The sequence below is a fragment of the Octopus bimaculoides genome, chromosome 1, assembly GCF_046866305.1.
Source record: "Octopus bimaculoides isolate indiv1 chromosome 1, ASM4686630v1, whole genome shotgun sequence".
NCBI classification, from domain to species: Eukaryota; Metazoa; Mollusca; class Cephalopoda; order Octopoda; family Octopodidae; genus Octopus; species Octopus bimaculoides.
In genome coordinates, this window is record NC_142928.1 from 202,721,759 (window position 1) to 202,743,676 (window position 21,918).

The window sequence follows — 21,918 nt, forward strand, 5'->3', positions numbered from 1 at the left end:
GTGATGCTGAATGGAAAAAAATTTTTTTCAACGTTGGACCTATCTGAAGCATATTTGCAGGTAAAAGTTGATGAGGAATGTTCAAAATTATTAACAATAAATACCCATAAAAGATTATATAAATTTAATCGACTTCTTTTTGGCATAAAGGTAGCACCAGGCATTTTCCGCAAGTTATGGACACTATGCTTGCAGATTCATATTTCACTATAGCTTAGCGTGATGACATGCTCATCCCCAAAATAAAAGATTAAAGTTTTAAGTTCAGTGAGGAAAATTGTGAATTTTTTATGCTAAGAATAAAATATCTAGGACAGATTATCGATGAAAATGTATGTAAACCAGATCCTTTAAGGGTGAGTGCAATAAAAAATATGTCTCTCCTGACAAACATTACAATGTTACAAGCATTTTGGAGGATCGCAAATTACTACCAGGTATACATACGGAAAATTTAAGAGCAACCCTGAATAACTTGTTAAAAAAGGCATTAAGTGGAACTGGCCAGACATGTGCCAAAAAGCTTTTGAAGAAATTAAAAACATCCTAATGTCAGAATTGTTATTATCACATGTTTTAACTTGAAGTTAGAAATAGTAGTGGTATCAGACGCTAGTAAAAGTGGTATTGGAGCTGTGATTTTACACAAAAATGAAGATGGTAGCCTGAATGCCATAGCCCATGCTTCGTGTTCCTTATTGCCAGATGAGAAAAGTTACTGTCAGATAGAGAAGGAAGCATTAGCTATCATATTTGCAGTAAAGAAATTCCATAAATTTATACATGGAAGAAAATTTCGTTTGCAGTCAGACCACCGTCCATTGTTGTCGATCTGTGAATCAAAAAAGGGTATTCCCACACATACAGCCAACAGATTGCAATGCTGGGGAATGATCCTACTGAATCATAATTTCAAGATGGAGTATTTACTATTTAAAAAATTGGACATGCAGATGGTTTGTCAAGGATAATACCAAAATACAGTGAACCACTAGAAAACAGTGCTAGGGGCATTAAGAGATGATCATGAAATAAAAAATAGATTTGTGCAATGTTGTATGTGAATTGCCTGTCACACTGGAGGAAATAAAGATTAAGCAGAAACAGATGACTTTATCATGAAAATAAAAGAAATAACAAGATCAGAAGAAACAAATGAAAAAATGCATGTGGTTGGACGTAACAAAGTTTCAAGTTCATGTTCAATACGTGATAATGTACTTATGTGTGCACCGAGAGTAGTAATGCCTGTCTCACTACAATCAAATGTTAAAGGAATTCCACACTGGACATCCAAGAATTTCTAGGATGAAGTCACTTATGAGGAGTTATATTTACTAGCTGAAAATGAATTTAGATATAGAGAGGTTGGTATCCACAGAGGTTGAGCTCTTGCAGCAAAAATCACCACCTACAAAATTTCAACCTTGGTTCAAAACCAATATTCCATGGTCTAGACTACATAGACTTCACAGGAGCACTAAAAGGATCATATTATCTAATAGTGGTAGATATCATCATCATCATCATCATCATCATCATCATCATCATCATCATCATCATCATCGTTTAACGTCCGTTTTCCATACTGGCATGGGTTGGACGATTTGACTGAGGACTGGTGAAACCGGATGGCAACGCCAGCCTCCAATCTGATTTGGCAGAGTTTCTACAGCTGGATGCCCTTCCTAACGCCAACCACTCAGAGAGTGTAGTGGGTGCTTTTACGTGTCACTCGCACGAAGGCCAGTCAGGCGGTACTGGCAACGGCCACGCTCAAAATGGTGTATTTTATGTGCCACCCACACAGGAGCCAGTCCAGGGGCACTGGCAACGATCTCGCTTGAAAATCCTACGAAGGCCAGTCAGGCGGTACTGGCAATGGCCACGCTCAAAATGGTGTATTTTATGTGCCACCCGCACAAGAGCCAGTCCAGGGGCACTGGCAACGATCTCGCTCGAAAATCCTTTCACATGTCACGGGCACAAGTGCCAGAAAGGCGACGCTGGGCACAGGTGCTATCCCGAGTTCACTATTCGCTTGCCCCAATAAGTCTTCACAAGTTGAGTTTCATGTCCAATGAAGGAGACGATGTTGGCATGGGTGCCAGTCGTCGAATTTAGTTCGATTTCACTTGCCTCAACAAGTCTTTGCAAGCGGAGTTTAGTGTCCAATGTAGGAAAGGTACGCATGAGTGGGCTGGCTACACCCCTGGCAGAGGCCTTGGATTTCGGTCTCACTTGGCTTGCCGGGTCTTCTCACGCACAGCACATTTCCAAAGGTCCCGGTCAGATAGTTTTACAAAATGACCAAAAATGTGTAAATGTAGAAAAACCAACCTCCACAGTAACAGTGGATTTTCCACATGAACTTTTAGTAAGATATGGTACACAGTTTATGGCAAATGAATTTACGAATTTTTTCAAAGTGTTCTCAATTGAACATATTACTACTCCTATGTATCACCCATGATTAAACAGACAAGCTGAACGTTTTGTGGACATATTAAAAGGGTGCTAAGGAAATCTATAAATGAGGTAGTGGATGATGTAGCATTACAATGCTACATCATCCACTACCTCATTTATAGATTTCTTTCAATTCCTGAGAGTTTACTATGTAACGCCAAACACAAATACCCCTTCAAGCATGTCGCCTGCTAAACTGATGTTTGTAAGAAAAGTTAGGTCAGTTCTTGAGAAATTATTACCCAGAAGAAAAATAAAAACTAGGGAAAACACTAAAAATACGACCAAGTATTTAAAAACTGGTAATCAGATGTTTTTCAGAGTGTACCGAAATGGAAAAGAAGATTGAGAAGATGGTGAAATAATAAAAGGGATCTGTGAAATTATGTACATGATGTAAGGTTCTAAATGGAAACAACATAAAAAATACATGAATCAGCTGAAAAAAGGTTTGCTGAAGAAAGGGTTACAAGGAAAGAAGTACCCATGGAAGTTCTCCAAGAGATTTTTGATGTGCCGATTCTGCAAGAAATCATTGAACTAAAGCATACCAGTACAAGAAAAAGAAAACATACAGAATTGTTGGAGGCAGTGTTCCAAAACGAATAAAATATTACGCTTTTGAGGAAAGTAAATCTCGAAATGGAAGTTGTGATATGGAAAAAATATTTTCCCAACAGAAGTCAATCTCAAAAGAGGAGATGTGGTGACAGACAGTAACACAGCTGTGAAATTGAAAGTAGACTCATTGGACTCTTACAAAATAGCAATGTACTTCATTGACAACAGAAGGCATTTGGAGTTTTGTATGCTGGGAGTCGAAAGTTACCTCTGTGAGTACATTGTTTTACTCCTGCTTTGCTAAAATAATGTATCTGCGAACAAGGATACAAAAGCCAAATAATTGACCTAATAGTCCTAAACAGTGAAAAAATCAATATGAGAAGTATAGAGAAAACAGCTAAGGACAAGGATCTAGCTATTGAATTACAGAGACTATAGAGAGTGTGGGTAAAATGTATCCCAGTAGTTATAGGTGCATTGGGAACTATCCCTAAAGATTTGAACAAATGTGTAGAGAAAAAAGGCATAAAACCCTGTTTAGTACAGCTGCAGAAAACAGTGTTATTAGGGACAGATAGGATACTTAGGAGGGTTCATGGCATCTAAGGTCACTTGTTGTAGCCCGATGTTAGGAATTTTTCTTTTCAACAGTCTAATCTGTTGTGCATGTATGAATGATAATAATAGTCATATTGAATAAGAGAGACAAATACTGTCAGATCATTGATGTAGCCGTACCAAATGACATGAATGTTGTGAGTAAAGAGGTTGAAAAAATCACCAAGTTCTCCGAATTGAAAGTGGAAATGGCAAGACTGTATGGAATGGAAGAGGGTAATGTAAAAGTGATACCAGTGGTGATCAGAGCATTTGGCTCAATCCCATTGAAACTTTAAAACTTTTTAAGACAACAGGAAATCCCATGCAAGATTGATGTCTTGCAAAAAGCAGCCTTATTGGGCAGCGTGCATCTTAAGGAAAGTATTATCTCTCTGAGGTCCTTGTTGTGACTTGACAGATGACTTAAGACTCCGGTGCAGTTTACCTACACTGTGTTACGAAGAAATAATAATAATAATAACACTTCTAACACCTAAAACTTCTAACACCTACATGAACTTCTAACTTGTTGTCTCTTGAGGTCTCCAGGTGAGACTTGGATCCAACTTGTACAAATGCAAAACAAAAGTCAAACATAAAATAATAATAATAATAATAATAATAATAATAATGATAATAGTAACAACGACAACAATAACAATAACAACAGCAACAATAATAATAATGATAATAATATCAGTTTTACAGTTGCATGGTACCTTACCTGTTTTCTTTCCAAAAGGCCACAAATAACTCAACCATAATCCAAACTCGTGTATAGCTTATATAACAGAAAGGAAAGGTAGAACATAATAATAATGATGATGATGATGATGATTTCATTTATTTTCCCAGAAAGGCCAAAGTTAAGTGAGACAGTACAAAGACAGACACAAAGTGTGGTGGTTTACATGTCATAATGAAATGATAAATGGAAAAAAGAAAGAGGTTTACACAGTATACACTGGGAAAGAGGAGACATATGCATAGCATACAGAGGTACAATGGAAAAAAGGTGGGAGGGAGGATGATGAGAGATGTGGCCCCCTTGATACAGGAACGCCTCTAGGAATAATTGAGGAACCCCACTGTCTGAGATTTCCCTGAAACCCTATGGGCAGGTGCCCTCTCCAATTCTTTCTCTCCGACTCACAGGTCTACACTTAGAGAGGTAGCATCCACTCTTGTCATTTTTGAAACTTCCACCCATCTTTTGATAAACTCACCCGAGGACAGCACTTCCATCTCCACTCTGAATATCCTTTTGAAGAAGTCAATGAGAGCTCTACCAAAGAGGAATGTATCTGTCCTCATGCCCTTCAGCTTTGTCCAACACGCAAACACTTCCACCACAGCCACCAGGCAAAAGAAAACTGCCTTGCCTGCCCGATTGAAGGAGAGGACAGCAGGGAAATCATCACTACAGACTCGGTTCGCAGACAGATCTGCCTCACATGTGACAGTAACTGTTCAACATAACCTCACAAGTCAGCAATGCCTGGACACTGAACGAGGGTGTGCACCTGGGAAAAGTCCATCTGACAGCACATCTGGAAATTATCCATTCTGCCACTCTTCTCCCTGATAGAGCTGCAGTCATGGGTGAGAAAAAACCCCAGAGACTGGGTGCCTTGCACCTAGAATGTCGTTAGATGCTTACAGCCCTTTATCAGTCAGGCAATGGGGGTCAGTGAATGTTCTGCTTTACAGATTTACTGAGGATTATTGGCGGGGAAGTGCAATGACGTTCTCGTGTAAAGCTCTGTGTGCCGATGAGAATCAATAATAATAATAATAATAATAATAATAATAATAATAATAATAATAATAAGAAGAAGAAGAAGAAGAAGAAGAAGAAGAAGAGTGCCAGACTTGACAGAGGCTGGACATGTTCTTTGCTTCTCTGACCAGTCAGCAGCTGAAGACACAGAAACACACTAATACAAGTCAGAAAGACAACTGAAAAATAACTCTCAAAGACTGGAATATCTTCAATTTCCTGTGAGTATTTTAAATTTCTCTCAAAATAAGAAACTTAAATATCTACAGTTTTCAAACACACAAATGATCAGCTTTAAAAACTTTAATATCTACAACTTTTGTGAATACCTATCCTTTCCTTTTGCCTGAGTATTCGAAAGAAAACTACAGTTTTCTCTATTCAGACATACGAACAAATATCTCTTAAAAATTTAGAAACTTTAATATCGACAATTTTGTGTGAAAATTTTATCTTCCATTTTTCCCTGACTACCCGAATATGTAAACATGCATTTCACTGTAACAATACAATTAAATGCACGATAAATGAGTAGGAGTGGCTGTGTGGTAAGTAGTTTGCTTATAAACCACATGGTTCCAGGTCCAGTTCCAGAGCGTGGCACCTTGGGTAAGTGTCTTCTACTATAACCTCGAGCCGACCAAGGTCTTGTGAGTGGATTTGGTAGACAGAAACTGAAAGAAACTTGTTGTATATATGTATATATATGTATGTGTGTGTGTGTATATGTATGTGTGTGTATATGTATGTGTGTCTGTGTTTGTTCCCCCAACATCGCTTGGCAACCAATGCATGTGTGTTCATGTCCCCGTAACTTAGCAGTTCGGCAAAAGAGGCTGATAGAATAAGTCCTGAGGTTGAATTGCTTGACTAAAGACAGTGCTGTAGCATGGCCACAGTCAAATGACTGAAACAAGTAAAAGAGTAAGGTAAGCACCTGCTAATATATACAAACTGTACAATTACACAAACTGTAAACCACAGCAAAACTTATAAAAGGAAAAGAAAAATTTCAAAAAAATAAATTCAGAAGTTCTATGAGGTGAACATCAGTGTGTGTGTGTGCGTGCGTGCGTGCGTGTGTATAATTACTTTTTCTCTCAGTACTTAAAAATAAAACAAGGTGAACTAGTCTTTTTTCAAGGCCCAGGTCAGCGTTCTCGGTGATCGCTAGTAGTAGTAAACACATTTGACCTCTGCTGACCCCAAGAGTGTGAAGCTGCTTTTATCTCCTCATCCACACAGGAATGCCCATTGCTGATTTCCTCACCATCTGCCGAATTTATTTGCAGACCTGTGGAATTTCATCTCTTCACCAAGCTGTCTCTCTTGCTCCCGCTATTCCCTTAAACATTCACGTATTTCTGATCATCTCAAGTACAAGACAAAAGTTGAGACTAAACAACATTCAATAATACCTTTTAATAATAAGTGGGTATAATAATAATGATGGTAATAATGATAATAATAATAATTTAGCCAAAACTCATGTCGGATCAGAGGAAATATTAACACTGACAAATAGTAGCAAAAAAATGAAAATAATAATAATATCAGTTGTGATAATAAAAAAAATAATGAATGGAAGTGGTTGGAATCTCCGTATGATCTCATTGATGATACATTTAGTGATGGTGTCACAATAGACACATTGGCAATTGCGTAGCCTGATAATTGCTGACTCATATGAGTGACAAGAGAAACAATACAAAATATTGTGAATAACGGTGGGAATGAAACTGAAGCTCTTGATGGTGACAGTGTTACACCCAGAAGGCTCAGAGATACTGGTCCAACTCAGGCGTGTCATTATCCAGCAAGGGACTAGCACACACGGCGTAGATGGAACAAACAAATCAATGCTGTGGTCATGGAGTATTACTACCTGAGCAACCCTGTAGATGAAAATGGTGTTCATCTTAGGGGATACCGACAACATAAATATGGTCAATGGATAAATAATAATAATAATAATAATAATAATAATAATAATAATAATAATAATAATAATAATAATAATAATAATAATAATGATGATGATAATAATAATAATAAAAATAATAATAATGCAGGCTCTGTGGAAAGAGTATGGAAAATGAGACCCACTTGGTAATTGGATGTGAAAGCCTTGCACAAAAAGAATACAATAAAGTGTGTGTGTATTTTCATTGGCTCTTATACCGTAAACAATATAAAGTAACAGAGAACTGGTATGGGCATGGACCAAGTAAAATTATGCAGGAAGATGGAAAAGTTATGATATTCTGGGACTATGATTTTCAGAAACTATCGTGCAATTGAACACCATCAACTGGATATCGTCATATTGAATAAGAGAGACAAATACTGTCAGATCATTGATGTAGCCATACCAAATGACATGAATGTTCTGAGCAAAGAGGTCGAAAAAAATCACCAAGTACTCCGAATTGAAAGTGGAAATGGCAAGACTGTATGGAATGCGAGAGGGTAATGTAAAAGGGATACCAGTGGTGATCGGAGCGGTGGGATCAATCCTATTGAAACTTCAAGACTTCTTAAGGCAACTGGAAATACTGTGCAAGATTGATGTCTTGCAAAGAGCAGTCTTATTGGGCACAGCCAACATCTTAAGGAAAGTATTATCTATCTGAGGTCCTTGTTGTGACTTGACAACTGACTAAAGACTCCAGTGCATTTTTATCTACACTGTGTTACAAAGGAATAATAATAATAATGTAAAGACTGAAAGCAGAGACTGAAGGTTTTATACTGGCAGCACAAGACCAAAGTTTGCTCACAAAAATCTAACAGGCTAATGTTCTTCAAAACAGTTCAGACCCTAAATGCAGATTCTGTGACACATTTGATGAAACAATTGACAATCTCATCTTGGGATGTCCTGTGCTGACACCAGACGAGTGTAAAAATTGCCAGAGTATTTACATTGGAAAATATGTAAACACTACCTAATCAGCAGCAATCCTGCTTACTGGTATGAACATCATCCTGAGCCAGTCGTTGAAGGTAAAGATGTCAGTATCCTCTGGGATTTCCCAGTCATCACTGACAGAACGATTCAAGCTAATCAACTGGACATAATTATTAAAGACAGGTAAAAAAAAATACTTGTAGACTAATAGATGTAAGTGTTCTCACTGATAAAAATATATCTATAAACGAATTTGACAAATTATGTCAATATAAGGACCTGGGAATTGAAATACAAAAGATGTGGCATCTTAAAACGAAAACTGTTCCTGTTATTGTAGGTGCCCTAGATATGATAAAAAAGGAATGTCAGAAACATCTAGATAAGATCCCAGGAGAACCATATCTCAAAGAAATCCAAACGATTGCGTTGTCAAGTACAACCCTCAGCCTTAGAAAAATCCTGTCAATTTAAATGTCTGTGTTGTATTAGATGAAGATAGCTTGCTGCTGCTCCTGCCATTTACCCTCCCCAAGTTTTCAGTCATACTGTAACATCTCTTATCTTTCACTTGCCCCAGGATGCTGGGTGTGTCTCAGCAAGTGACTGTAACAAACATGCAGATTAAAAGTAAAATAATAATAATCAACATCATCATCATCCTCATTTAACGTCCACTTTCCATGCTGCCATGGGTTGGACGGTTTGACCGGGGACTGGTGAGTCAGATGGCTGCTCCAGGCCCCAATCTGATTTGGCAAAGTTTCTACAGCTGGATGCCCTTCCTAACGCCAACTGTTCTGAGAGTGTAGTGGGTGCTTTTACGTTCCACTGGCACAAGGGCCAGTCAGGCGGTACTGGCAACAGCCACACACATATGGTGTTTTTACATGTCACCTGCACAGGAGTCAGTCCAGCGACACTGGCAATGCCCTTGCTCGAATGTTGTTTTCCATGTACCACCGGCACAAGTGCCAGTAATGCGACACTGGTAACGATCACGCTCGAATGGTGCTTTTTACATGCCACTGACATAGGGGCTGGTCAGTAGCCCTGGCAATAATCATGCTTGGATGATGCTCTTAGCGCTCCACTAGCACGCATGTCAGTCATACAGTGCTGTCATCGAATTTGATTTCAATTTCACTTGCCTCAGCCGGTCTTCACAAGCAGAGTTTGGTGTCCAGTGAAAGAAAGGTATGCCTAAGTGGGCTGGCTACACCCCTGGCAGAGGCCTGGATTATGGCCTCACTTGGCTTGCAGGGTTTTCTCACACACAGTATATTTCCAAAGGACTCAGTCAATAGTCATTGCCTCGGTAAGGCCTAATATTTGAAGGTTGTGCTTCACCACCTCATCTCAGGTCTTCCTGGGCTTGCCTCTTCCATGGGTTCCCTCAACCGCTTGGGTGTGACACTTTTTCACACAGCTATCCTCATCCATTTGTACCACATGACCATACCAGCGCAGTCGCCTCTCTTGTACTTACACTCTGTCGAGTATGCACACTGACATTACACATCCATTGGAGCATACTGGCTTCATTTCTTGCAAGTTTACACATGTCCTCAGCAGTCACGACCCATGTTTCACTGCCATGGAGCATGGTTGTTCGTGCACAAGTGTCATACAGTCTGCCTTTTACTTTGAGTGAGAGGCCCTGTCATCAGCAGAGGTAGGAGCTCTCTGAACTTTGACACATTTCTCTCCTACGACATCACGATTCTCTCTCACACACTGTCTTGCAACACGAAACACTTCAAGTCTTTGGTCCTCACAGTGCAGAACATTGGCAATTTATTTTCTTATCTGCTTCCCCTCTGGCTAAGTAAACCTGTCTCCTAGCTTCCCTTCTGGCAGTCTGATACAATTCCCTGCTACCACCGTTCTTCCAGTCCTTCCAAGCCTGTTTCTTTTGTCTAATAACCCTGTCAACAACATTGTTCCACCACCACGTTACTTTGGGTCGGGAGGGGACTTTGCACCATCCACAGATCTGGTCAGTGGCCCTCAGCATGTTGTCCCATAGAAACCTCCAGTTGTCTTCCACATTATGTGATGCTGTATCCCCTTCTATTTCGTTGAAGGCTTCGAGTAATAGGTCTCTAAATCTCTGTCCATTCACAGGATCTTTAAGCTTCCAGACCCTTCTCCTCCAGGCCGGTCTACTTCTTGGCACCCATTTTGCCTTGATCCCGAAGTCATTAACTACTAGTTTATGTTGAGGGGTACATTCTTTGCCTGGGAAGGTTTTGGCATTTATATGCAGCCATATTTTCCTTTTACTGTCGAGGATATAGTCAACTTGGCTAGTGTGTCTGCCAGAACAGTAGGTGACTAGGTTCCTGAAGTTGGTATTGCAAACCATAAGATCATTTGCACCGCAGAACTCCAACAGCCCAGTTCCCTCCTCATTGCAGGAATCAAAACCATAGCCTCCATGTACGCCATGGAAGCCCCCTGCATGTTGTCCAACATGTCCAAGAAGGAGGAGGATGAGGAGGTGGAGGAGGAGGAGGAGGGGGAGAAGAAGAAGAAGAAGAAGAAGAAGAAGAAGAAGAAGAAGACGAGGACGACGATGATGACAATGAACAAGGAACTACACCCTAAAAGTGATGTGTCAAGATTGTATGTAAAGAGGAGAGAGGGAGAACGTGGATTGGTGTGTTGCGAAGGTTGTATAAGGGAAGAGGAGACTAGCCTGGCTTGGTATGTCGATGGGAGTAAAGAAGAAATGATTGAAGCAGTGAAATGAAGGGAACTTTAAAAGTGAATGATGCCGTAGATCCAACACGATTAAAGAAAGACCAGAGAGAGCAGATGAAGAAAATATGGCAGGATAAGAACATACACAATCAATTCTTGAAGAATTAAGATTAGATTGATTGGAATAGAACCTGGCAATGGCTGCAAAAAATAGACCTAAAAGGTCTCACTGAGACATTAGAGTTCAGCGATCAAGAACAAGCTCTCAGAACAAACTATTCCAAATATCACATTGACAAAAGCATTGACTTGCCACAGTGTAGGATATGCTCTGAGAAGGGAGAAAGTATAAGCCATATTGTTAGTGACTGCTGTAATCTTGCACAATATAAAAGGGGACACGACAATGTGGCCCGATATGTCCACTGGTTGCTGAGCAGTAAAGCAAACCTCAAGAGAGCCGAACAATGGTATGAACACAAGCCAGAGGGAGTAATGGAGAATGAACACCACAAAATAGCATGCAGTGCAACCAAGTCATAGAGGGGGGACATCAAGATATCGTGATCATCCATAAAGATGAAAAAAAAAAAGAATAATAAAAATAAGAGATTTTGCAATATCAAGTGATTCGAGGGTGAAATGTAAGGAAAGAGAAAAGATTAATACCAGCCACAGCGGGACAAGATAGGAAAGTTATGGGGCATGAGGAAAGTAGTGGTGATACCGGTGGTAAATGGAGAATTTGGAGCAGTTTCTAAGGGCTTTGAAAAACATATTAAGAATATTGGAGCTCATGTCAGGCTTGAGGTGATCCAGAAGACAGCATTGTTGGGTACAGCTTACATTCTAAGGAGATTATTGTCTCTTTGAGTCACAGGAGAAGGCACTACTTGAAACCTTTGGTGATTTGTTGTTGCCTGCTTTCAAGTAAAGAATAACCACAAATAGAACAGAGAGAGACTCAATAATAATAATAACCCTTTCTATTAAAGGCACAAGTCCGGCAATTTCATGGGAGTGGGTAAGTTGATTACGTTGACCCCAGAACTCAACTGGTACTTATTATATCGACCCTGAAAGGATAAAAAGTAAAGTGGACCTTGAACTCAGAACATGAAGTCGAACAAAATGACACTAAGCATTTCGGCCGGCGTGCTAACGATTTTGCCAGCTTGCCAAGCAATAATAATAGAATGATCTGAAGTTTTTTTAGTAAGAGTGAGAAAGAGATAGTTTCCTTTATACAGGCTGTAAGATTCTTCAGCAAAAATATAAACATAGAATTTGGCATAGATAAGGGTGCAATATTAGTGATGAGAAGGGGACAGGAAAACAGCGAAGGCATCCAATTACCAAATGGGCAGACATTAAAATCACTGCAAGGAGGAAAGAGTTATAAGTATCTTGGAGTATTGGGATCTGAGAAGGAACTAACTATAGAAATGAAAAGGAAAATTGAGAAGGAGTGCATCAGACGGGTGAAGAAATTAATGAAGTCAAAGCTAAATGGTCCGAATCTAGTGAAGGCTGTGAATACTTGGGCAGTATATCATTACTTAGATACTCAGCAGCTTTTGTAGATTGGACAAAAACTGAATTAGCAAAGCTAGACAGAAGAACTAGGAAGGAATTCAATATGAATGGAGGACTCCACCCAAGGGCAGGAGAAGCAAGATTATACCTACCTAGAAAGGAAGGTGAGAAGGAGGTTAATATCAGTGAAAGATTACTTGGAGTTGGCTAGAGATATAGACACATCATCATCATTATCATTCAACATCTGCTTTCCATGCTGGCATGGGTTGGATGGTTTGACTGGAGACTGGTAAGCCAGCGATGCTGCACCAGGCCCCAATCTGATCTGACAAGGTTTCTACAGTTGGATCCCCTTCCTAACGCCAGCCACTCTGAGTGTGTAGTGGGTGCTTTTTACATGCCACTGGCATGGGAGCCAGTTAGGTGACACTGGCATCAGCCACGTTCAGGTGGTGCTATTTACATGTCACCAGCACAGGAGCCAGTCGGGGTGAGGGGGCTGGCATCGACCATGTTTGGATGGTGCTTTTTATGTACTACCAGCACAGGGAGCCAGTGAGGCAGCACTGGCAACAACCCACTCATGGATGGTGTTTACTGCATGCCACCAGCATGGGATTTCCATTTGATCATGGTTTAATTTGATTTTGATGTACTTGACTCAATAGGTCTCCTCAAGTATGGCATGTCGCCCGACAATCCAATGGTACTTTTTGAGTGGGCTGGTTATGCGACACTGGTGTAGGCTACGGCTGTGATCTCACTTTCCTTGCCGAGTTTTCTCAGTCACAGCATATCTCCAGAGGTCTTGGTCTTTCGTCATTGCCTCTGTGAGGCTCAACATTCAAATATCATGCTTCACTACCTCATCCCATGTCTTCTGAGAGGCAGAGGAAGGTGTTGCATGGTCGATTCCCAAAGATAGTTTCAGCAAATAGTAGTAGTGAGATATGGTTATGGTTGCAGAATGTAAGTGAATGTAGCATACTGGCACAGAAAGAATACAAGAAAAGACATGACAATCTAGGGAGAATAATCATCCACTGGGAGTTCTGTAGAAAGCTAGGATTTGACCATACTGCTAAATGGTATGAACATGAACCTAGTAAAGTACTAGAAAGTAAGAAATATAAGATGTTGTGGGACTTAACATTCAGACTAACAGAGTAATGGAAGCTAGAAGGCTTGGTTTAGTTGTGGTAGATAAAGAGAATAAAAAGTGTCAGATAATTGACTTTACAGTCACAAATGATGGAAAAATCAATATGAGAGGTATAGGAAAAAGGATGCTGAATGGTTGCAAGAACTGAAACAAACAGTAGTCTGTCCAAAACAGGCAGAACTAGTCATTTCAGTTAGGGAAGTGAAGGAAATCAGCAGAAAAATGAGCAACTGGAAGACCCCGGGACCAGATGGAGTTCAAGGTTACTGGATCAAAAGATGTGGTGAATGTCATGCACGAATAGCTGCACAACTCAACACCTTGTTAAATGCCAATCAAGTAATACCAGAGTGGTTGACAATGGGTAGGACAGTGCTGTGCTTGAAAAACATCGAAAAAGGCAATGTAGTTGACAATTACAGGCTGATACCCTGTTTGCCACTTATGTAGAAGTTATTGACTGGAATACTCGCAGAGTCAATGTACGAACATCTGGAAAAAAATGGAGTCCTGCCACATGAGCAGAAGGGTTTAAGTGCAGAGGTATCAAAGATCAACTCCTGATAGACACAAATGTACTTAGAGACTGCAAGAGGAGGAAAAGTAACTCAGCCATGTCATGGATCAACTATCGTAAGGTATACGATATGATCCCACATTCTTGGATTATGGAGTGTATGAACCTGTTTGGGATTGCATCGAATGTTGAGCGATCGCTTGGAAAAAGTATGGCAAATTGGAGGACAGACCTGACAGCATATGGAAGAAGTTTAGGGACAATAGAAATTAGGTGGTGTATCTTCCAAGGGGACTGCCTATCCCTGATGATCTTTGTACTGTGCTTGATACCACTAACACTGATTCTGAAGAAATCAAAAGCTGGGTATTCATTCAAATGCCACCAACAAAAAGTCAACCATTTGTTATATTCATGGATGACCTCAAACTTTATGGTAAAGATGAAGCCCAAGTCAGTTCCCTCGTTGATATGGTGTATACCTTCAGTGCTGATATCAAAATGGAGTTCAGACTGAGAAAGTGTGGTGTGTTAGTATTGAAGAGAGACAAAATCAAATGTATGGATGGGCTATCAATACCGTTGGGGGAGGTTATGAAGCAGATAGAATAGACGAGCTATAAGTACTTGGGGATTTTCGAAATGGATGAATTGATGGAGAAAGAAATGACAGAAAAATTTAAGGTGGAGTACTTGCACAGACTGAGACTGAGCCTAAAGTCGAAATTAAATGGAAGGAATAAGATGGAAGCTATCAACACCTGGGTGGTTTCACTCCTTAGATATGGAGCAGGGGCATTTTCATGGACAGTAGACAAACTAAACAGCTTAGACGGAAAGTCAAGGAAGTTGCTAACTAGATATGGGTCACTCCGCCCAAAAAGCGACACAGACAGATTGTATCTACCAAGAAAAAGTGGGGGAAGAGGACTTATTGGATGCGAACACAGCATTAGAGCAGAAGAAAACAACAAAGCATGGTATGTGAAATATGCCACAGAACCACTATTACTACTGTAACAAAAACAGCCGAAATGTTTGGTGCATTAAGAAGTACTGTCTCAAAGGTAATGACAGCCTTTGAGAAAGAGGGAAAAACCTCCTCATCGAAACAAAACTCTGGAATAAAACCAAAACTTTCAGATAGGGAGCATTGGATGTTTATGTGAATTGTTAGAAAGGATCACAAAAGTACAGCTCCCAAAATTATTGCAGAGATTAATGACCACCTCGAGAACCCAGTTTCCACAAAAACCGTTCGCCGGGAGTTGCACAAAGCTGGATTTCATGAGAGGGCTGCAATCAGCACTACTTTAAAGAACAAATGTTGCAAAGCGTTTAGAGTGGAATAAAAACCTACAAAATTGGTCTCTAGAGCAATGGAAGAAGGTTATTCTCTCAGACGAGTCTTTACCTTGTTTCCGACCACTGTCCAAGTATACATGTGGAGACAGCCAAAAGAAGCATTTGACCCAGATTGCCTTCTTCCAACTGTTAAACATGGAGGAGGATCAGTGATGATCTGTGTGTGTGTGTGTGTGTGTGTGTGTGTGTGTGTGTGTGTGTGTGTGAGTGTGTGTGTGTGTGTGTGTGTGTGTGTGTGCGCGCATGTGTGTTTAGGGGCTATATCTTGGAAATTCGCTGGCCCAGTGGTTTCTCTTCATGGCAGAATTAATAGTCAAGACTATTTAAGCATTTTATCTGATCAAATTCCTCCTCTGGTTGTGGAACCGTTTCCAGAGGGAAATGCAATCTCTCAGGATGATAATGCACCAATTCATTCAACTAAAGTTGTTACTGAATGGCACGAGGAACATTCTAGTGAAGTTGAACATCTTATCTGGCCACCACAGTCCCCAGATCTCAATATTGTTGAACATTTATGATGCATTTTAGAAAAACAAGTAAGGAGTCGATATCCTCCACCATCATCACTACAAGAACTGGAGACTGTTTGAGCTGAAGAATGGACAAAAATTCCTTTGGAAACAATTCAAACTTTGTATGAGTCCATACCTCGTAGAATTCAAGCCGTAATTACTGCCAAAGGTGGTCCTATCCATTAAAATAAATTTGTTTGAAAATTTAAGGTGTTTCCATTATTTTGTCCAACCCCTGTAGATGGTCTGGAGGAAGACAATAAAACTAATGGTGACATGAGAGATGGGAAAAAGGCAATCTATGACAGAATAAAGGTAAGACTACAGGAGAACGATAGCGACATTATTTGCAACCTTAAAAAGGTTGACCAATGGAAATTGAACCAAGAAACGAAAAATGTGAATGAAATTCTGAAATACATCAGAACAAACAACATCGGAGAAACAAATAATTCGATCAAAGCAACACGTATTGTTGTAGCAGAAAACGTGGGTGTTGGTGTCAAGAAAAAGAAACATAATGGGAGTGACAAAGAAAAGATCCATGGTGGAAAAGAAGAAGACAGGCAGGGTTAGACATGCTCTCGAAGGAAATCTCTGTGTTGGATCGAAAAGAGAAAGGGGAGCTTAAAGGCAAACAACAATACAAGGCACTGAACAGGAAGTATAATATTGAAAGAAAGGGCCTGAAAGTGGTAATGGAGGAACTGAAACAGTGCCACGTTGGAAAGAAAGCAAAGATGGTAAGATACGACCAAGGAATGAAGGGTTACCACCAGAATAGGTTATTCAGAGTAGATCAGAAGAGATTCTATAAAGAAATAAATGGAGGGTGTACAGATGAAGAGTTGATACCAGATAACAATGAAAGTCAAAGGTTTTGGAGTGACATCTGGAGCAAAGACAAGGAACACAAGAAGGATGCTGAATGGTTGCAAGAACTGAAACAAACAGTAGTCTGTCCAAAACAGGCAGAACTAGTCATTTCAGTTAGGGAAGTGAAGGAAATCAGCAGAAAAATGAGCAACTGGAAGACCCCGGGACCAGATGGAGTTCAAGGTTACTGGATCAAAAGATGTGGTGAATGTCATGCACGAATAGCTGCACAACTCATCACCTTGTTAAATGCCAACCAAGTAACACCAGAGTGGTTGACATTGGGTAGGACAGTGCTGTGCTTGAAAAACATCGAAAAAGGCAATGTAGTTGACAATTACAGGCTGATACCCTGTTTGCCACTTATGTAGAAGTTATTGACTGGAATACTCGCAGAGTCAATGTACGAACGTCTGGAAAAAAATGGAGTCCTGCCACATGAGCAGAAGGGTTTAAGTGCAGAGGTATCAAGGATCAACTCCTGATAGACACAAATGTACTTAGAGACTGCAAGAGGAGGAAAAGTAACTCAGCCATGTCATGGATCAACTATCGTAAGGTATACGATATGATCCCACATTCTTGGATTATGGAGTGTATGAACCTGTTTGGGATTGCATCGAATGTTGAGCGATCGCTTGGAAAAAGTATGGCAAATTGGAGGACAGACCTGACAGCATATGGAAGAAGTTTAGGGACAATAGAAATTAGGTGGTGTATCTTCCAAGGGGACTGCCTATCCCTGATGATCTTTGTACTGTGCTTGATACCACTAACACTGATTCTGAAGAAATCAAAAGCTGGGTATTCATTCAAATGCCACCAACAAAAAGTCAACCATTTGTTATATTCATGGATGACCTCAAACTTTATGGTAAAGATGAAGCCCAAGTCAGTTCCCTCGTTGATATGGTGTATACCTTCAGTGCTGATATCAAAATGGAGTTCAGACTGAGAAAGTGTGGTGTGTTAGTATTGAAGAGAGACAAAATCAAATGTATGGATGGGCTATCAATACCGTTGGGGGAGGTTATGAAGCAGATAGAATAGACGAGCTATAAGTACTTGGGGATTTTCGAAATGGATGAATTGATGGAGAAAGAAATGACAGAAAAATTTAAGGTGGAGTACTTGCACAGACTGAGACTGAGCCTAAAGTCGAAATTAAATGGAAGGAATAAGATCGAAGCTATCAACACCTGGGTGGTTTCACTCCTTAGATATGGAGCAGGGGCATTTTCATGGACAGTAGACAAACTAAACAGCTTAGACGGAAAGTCAAGGAAGTTGCTAACTAGATATGGGTCACTCCGCCCAAAAAGCGACACAGACAGATTGTATCTACCAAGAAAAAGTGGGGGAAGAGGACTTATTGGATGCGAACACAGCATTAGAGCAGAAGAAAACAACAAAGCATGGTATGTGAAATATGCCACAGAACCACTATTACTACTGTAACAAAAACAGCCGAAATGTTTGGTGCATTAAGAAGTACTGTCTCAAAGGTAATGACAGCCTTTGAGAAAGAGGGAAAAACCTCCTCATCGAAACAAAACTCTGGAATAAAACCAAAACTTTCAGATAGGGAGCATTGGATGTTTATGTGAATTGTTAGAAAGGATCACAAAAGTACAGCTCCCAAAATTATTGCAGAGATTAATGACCACCTCGAGAACCCAGTTTCCACAAAAACCGTTCGCCGGGAGTTGCACAAAGCTGGATTTCATGAGAGGGCTGCAATCAGCACTACTTTAAAGAACAAATGTTGCAAAGCGTTTAGAGTGGAATAAAAACCTACAAAATTGGTCTCTAGAGCAATGGAAGAAGGTTATTCTCTCAGACGAGTCTTTACCTTGTTTCCGACCACTGTCCAAGTATACATGTGGAGACAGCCAAAAGAAGCATTTGACCCAGATTGCCTTCTTCCAACTGTTAAACATGGAGGAGGATCAGTGATGATCTGTGTGTGTGTGTGTGTGTGTGTGTGTGTGTGTGTGTGAGTGTGTGTGTGTGTGTGTGTGTGTGTGTGCGCGCGCATGTGTGTTTAGGGGCTATATCTTGGAAATTCGCTGGCCCAGTGGTTTCTCTTCATGGCAGAATTAATAGTCAAGACTATTTAAGCATTTTATCTGATCAAATTCCTCCTCTGGTTGTGGAACCGTTTCCAGAGGGAAATGCAATCTCTCAGGATGATAATGCACCAATTCATTCAACTAAAGTTGTTACTGAATGGCACGAGGAACATTCTAGTGAAGTTGAACATCTTATCTGGCCACCACAGTCCCCAGATCTCAATATTGTTGAACATTTATGATGCATTTTAGAAAAACAAGTAAGGAGTCGATATCCTCCACCATCATCACTACAAGAACTGGAGACTGTTTGAGCTGAAGAATGGACAAAAATTCCTTTGGAAACAATTCAAACTTTGTATGAGTCCATACCTCGTAGAATTCAAGCCGTAATTACTGCCAAAGGTGGTCCTATCCATTAAAATAAATTTGTTTGAAAATTTAAGGTGTTTCCATTATTTTGTCCAACCCCTGTAGATGGTCTGGAGGAAGACAATAAAACTAATGGTGACATGAGAGATGGGAAAAAGGCAATCTATGACAGAATAAAGGTAAGACTACAGGAGAACGATAGCGACATTATTTGCAACCTTAAAAAGGTTGACCAATGGAAATTGAACCAAGAAACGAAAAATGTGAATGAAATTCTGAAATACATCAGAACAAACAACATCGGAGAAACAAATAATTCGATCAAAGCAACACGTATTGTTGTAGCAGAAAACGTGGGTGTTGGTGTCAAGAAAAAGAAACATAATGGGAGTGACAAAGAAAAGATCCATGGTGGAAAAGAAGAAGACAGGCAGGGTTAGACATGCTCTCGAAGGAAATCTCTGTGTTGGATCGAAAAGAGAAAGGGGAGCTTAAAGGCAAACAACAATACAAGGCACTGAACAGGAAGTATAATATTGAAAGAAAGGGCCTGAAAGTGGTAATGGAGGAACTGAAACAGTGCCACGTTGGAAAGAAAGCAAAGATGGTAAGATACGACCAAGGAATGAAGGGTTACCACCAGAATAGGTTATTCAGAGTAGATCAGAAGAGATTCTATAAAGAAATAAATGGAGGGTGTACAGATGAAGAGTTGATACCAGATAACAATGAAAGTCAAAGGTTTTGGAGTGACATCTGGAGCAAAGACAAGGAACACAAGAAGGATGCTGAATGGTTGCAAGAACTGAAACAAACAGTAGTCTGTCCAAAACAGGCAGAACTAGTCATTTCAGTTAGGGAAGTGAAGGAAATCAGCAGAAAAATGAGCAACTGGAAGACCCCGGGACCAGATGGAGTTCAAGGTTACTGGATCAAAAGATGTGGTGAATGTCATGCACGAATAGCTGCACAACTCATCACCTTGTTAAATGCCAACCAAGTAACACCAGAGTGGTTGACATTGGGTAGGACAGTGCTGTGCTTGAAAAACATCGAAAAAGGCAATGTAGTTGACAATTACAGGCTGATACCCTGTTTGCCACTTATGTAGAAGTTATTGACTGGAATACTCGCAGAGTCAATGTACGAACGTCTGGAAAAAAATGGAGTCCTGCCACATGAGCAGAAGGGTTTAAGTGCAGAGGTATCAAGGATCAACTCCTGATAGACACAAATGTACTTAGAGACTGCAAGAGGAGGAAAAGTAACTCAGCCATGTCATGGATCAACTATCGTAAGGTATACGATATGATCCCACATTCTTGGATTATGGAGTGTATGAACCTGTTTGGGATTGCATCGAATGTTGAGCGATCGCTTGGAAAAAGTATGGCAAATTGGAGGACAGACCTGACAGCATATGGAAGAAGTTTAGGGACAATAGAAATTAGGTGGTGTATCTTCCAAGGGGACTGCCTATCCCTGATGATCTTTGTACTGTGCTTGATACCACTAACACTGATTCTGAAGAAATCAAAAGCTGGGTATTCATTCAAATGCCACCAACAAAAAGCCAACCATTTGTTATATTCATGGATGACCTCAAACTTTATGGTAAAGATGAAGCCCAAGTCAGTTCCCTCGTTGATATGGTGTATACCTTCAGTGCTGATATCAAAATGGAGTTCAGACTGAGAAAGTGTGGTGTGTTAGTATTGAAGAGAGACAAAATCAAATGTATGGATGGGCTATCAATACCGTTGGGGGAGGTTATGAAGCAGATAGAATAGACGAGCTATAAGTACTTGGGGATTTTCGAAATGGATGAATTGATGGAGAAAGAAATGACAGAAAAATTTAAGGTGGAGTACTTGCACAGACTGAGACTGAGCCTAAAGTCGAAATTAAATGGAAGGAATAAGATGGAAGCTATCAACACCTGGGTGGTTTCACTCCTTAGATATGGAGCAGGGGCATTTTCATGGACAGTAGACAAACTAAACAGCTTAGACGGAAAGTCAAGGAAGTTGCTAACTAGATATGGGTCACTCCGCCCAAAAAGCGACACAGACAGATTGTATCTACCAAGAAAAAGTGGGGGAAGAGGACTTATTGGATGCGAACACAGCATTAGAGCAGAAGAAAACAACAAAGCATGGTATGTGAAATATGCCACAGAACCACTATTATTAGAAGTAAGAAGGTCAGGCTTGTGTAGGATGAAAGATTGCAAAGATAAAGCACTATACAAGAAATTGAAAACGAATGAAACTGAAAATAGGTGGATAAAGAAAAGAATACATGGACAATTTCATATGGATGTTGAAGATAAGACAGATAGAGAAAAAAGATGGCTATGGATGACTAAATCATCATCATCATCATCGTTTAACGTCCGCTTTCCATGCTAGCATGGGTTGCACGATTTGACTCAGGACTGGTGAAACCAGGTGGCTACACCAGGCTCCAA

The 21,918-nt window shown here is 40.2% G+C and overlaps 1 protein-coding gene across 2 annotated transcripts in view; it reads right to left on the reverse strand.

Moving 5' to 3' along the window:
* LOC149137958 (protein mono-ADP-ribosyltransferase PARP14-like) overlaps window positions 1–21,918 on the reverse strand; it is a 405,174-nt gene that overhangs the window by 192,462 nt on the left and 190,794 nt on the right. The window contains exon 11 of one of the 2 annotated variants that reach the window (XM_089340037.1): window positions 4,358–4,414. The exons of the other annotated variant lie outside the window; for it this stretch is intronic. Coding sequence (XP_089196163.1) covers window positions 4,358–4,414 — 57 coding nt within the window. The remainder of the gene's footprint in view (window positions 1–4,357; window positions 4,415–21,918) is intronic. 2 annotated transcript variants of the gene reach the window in all.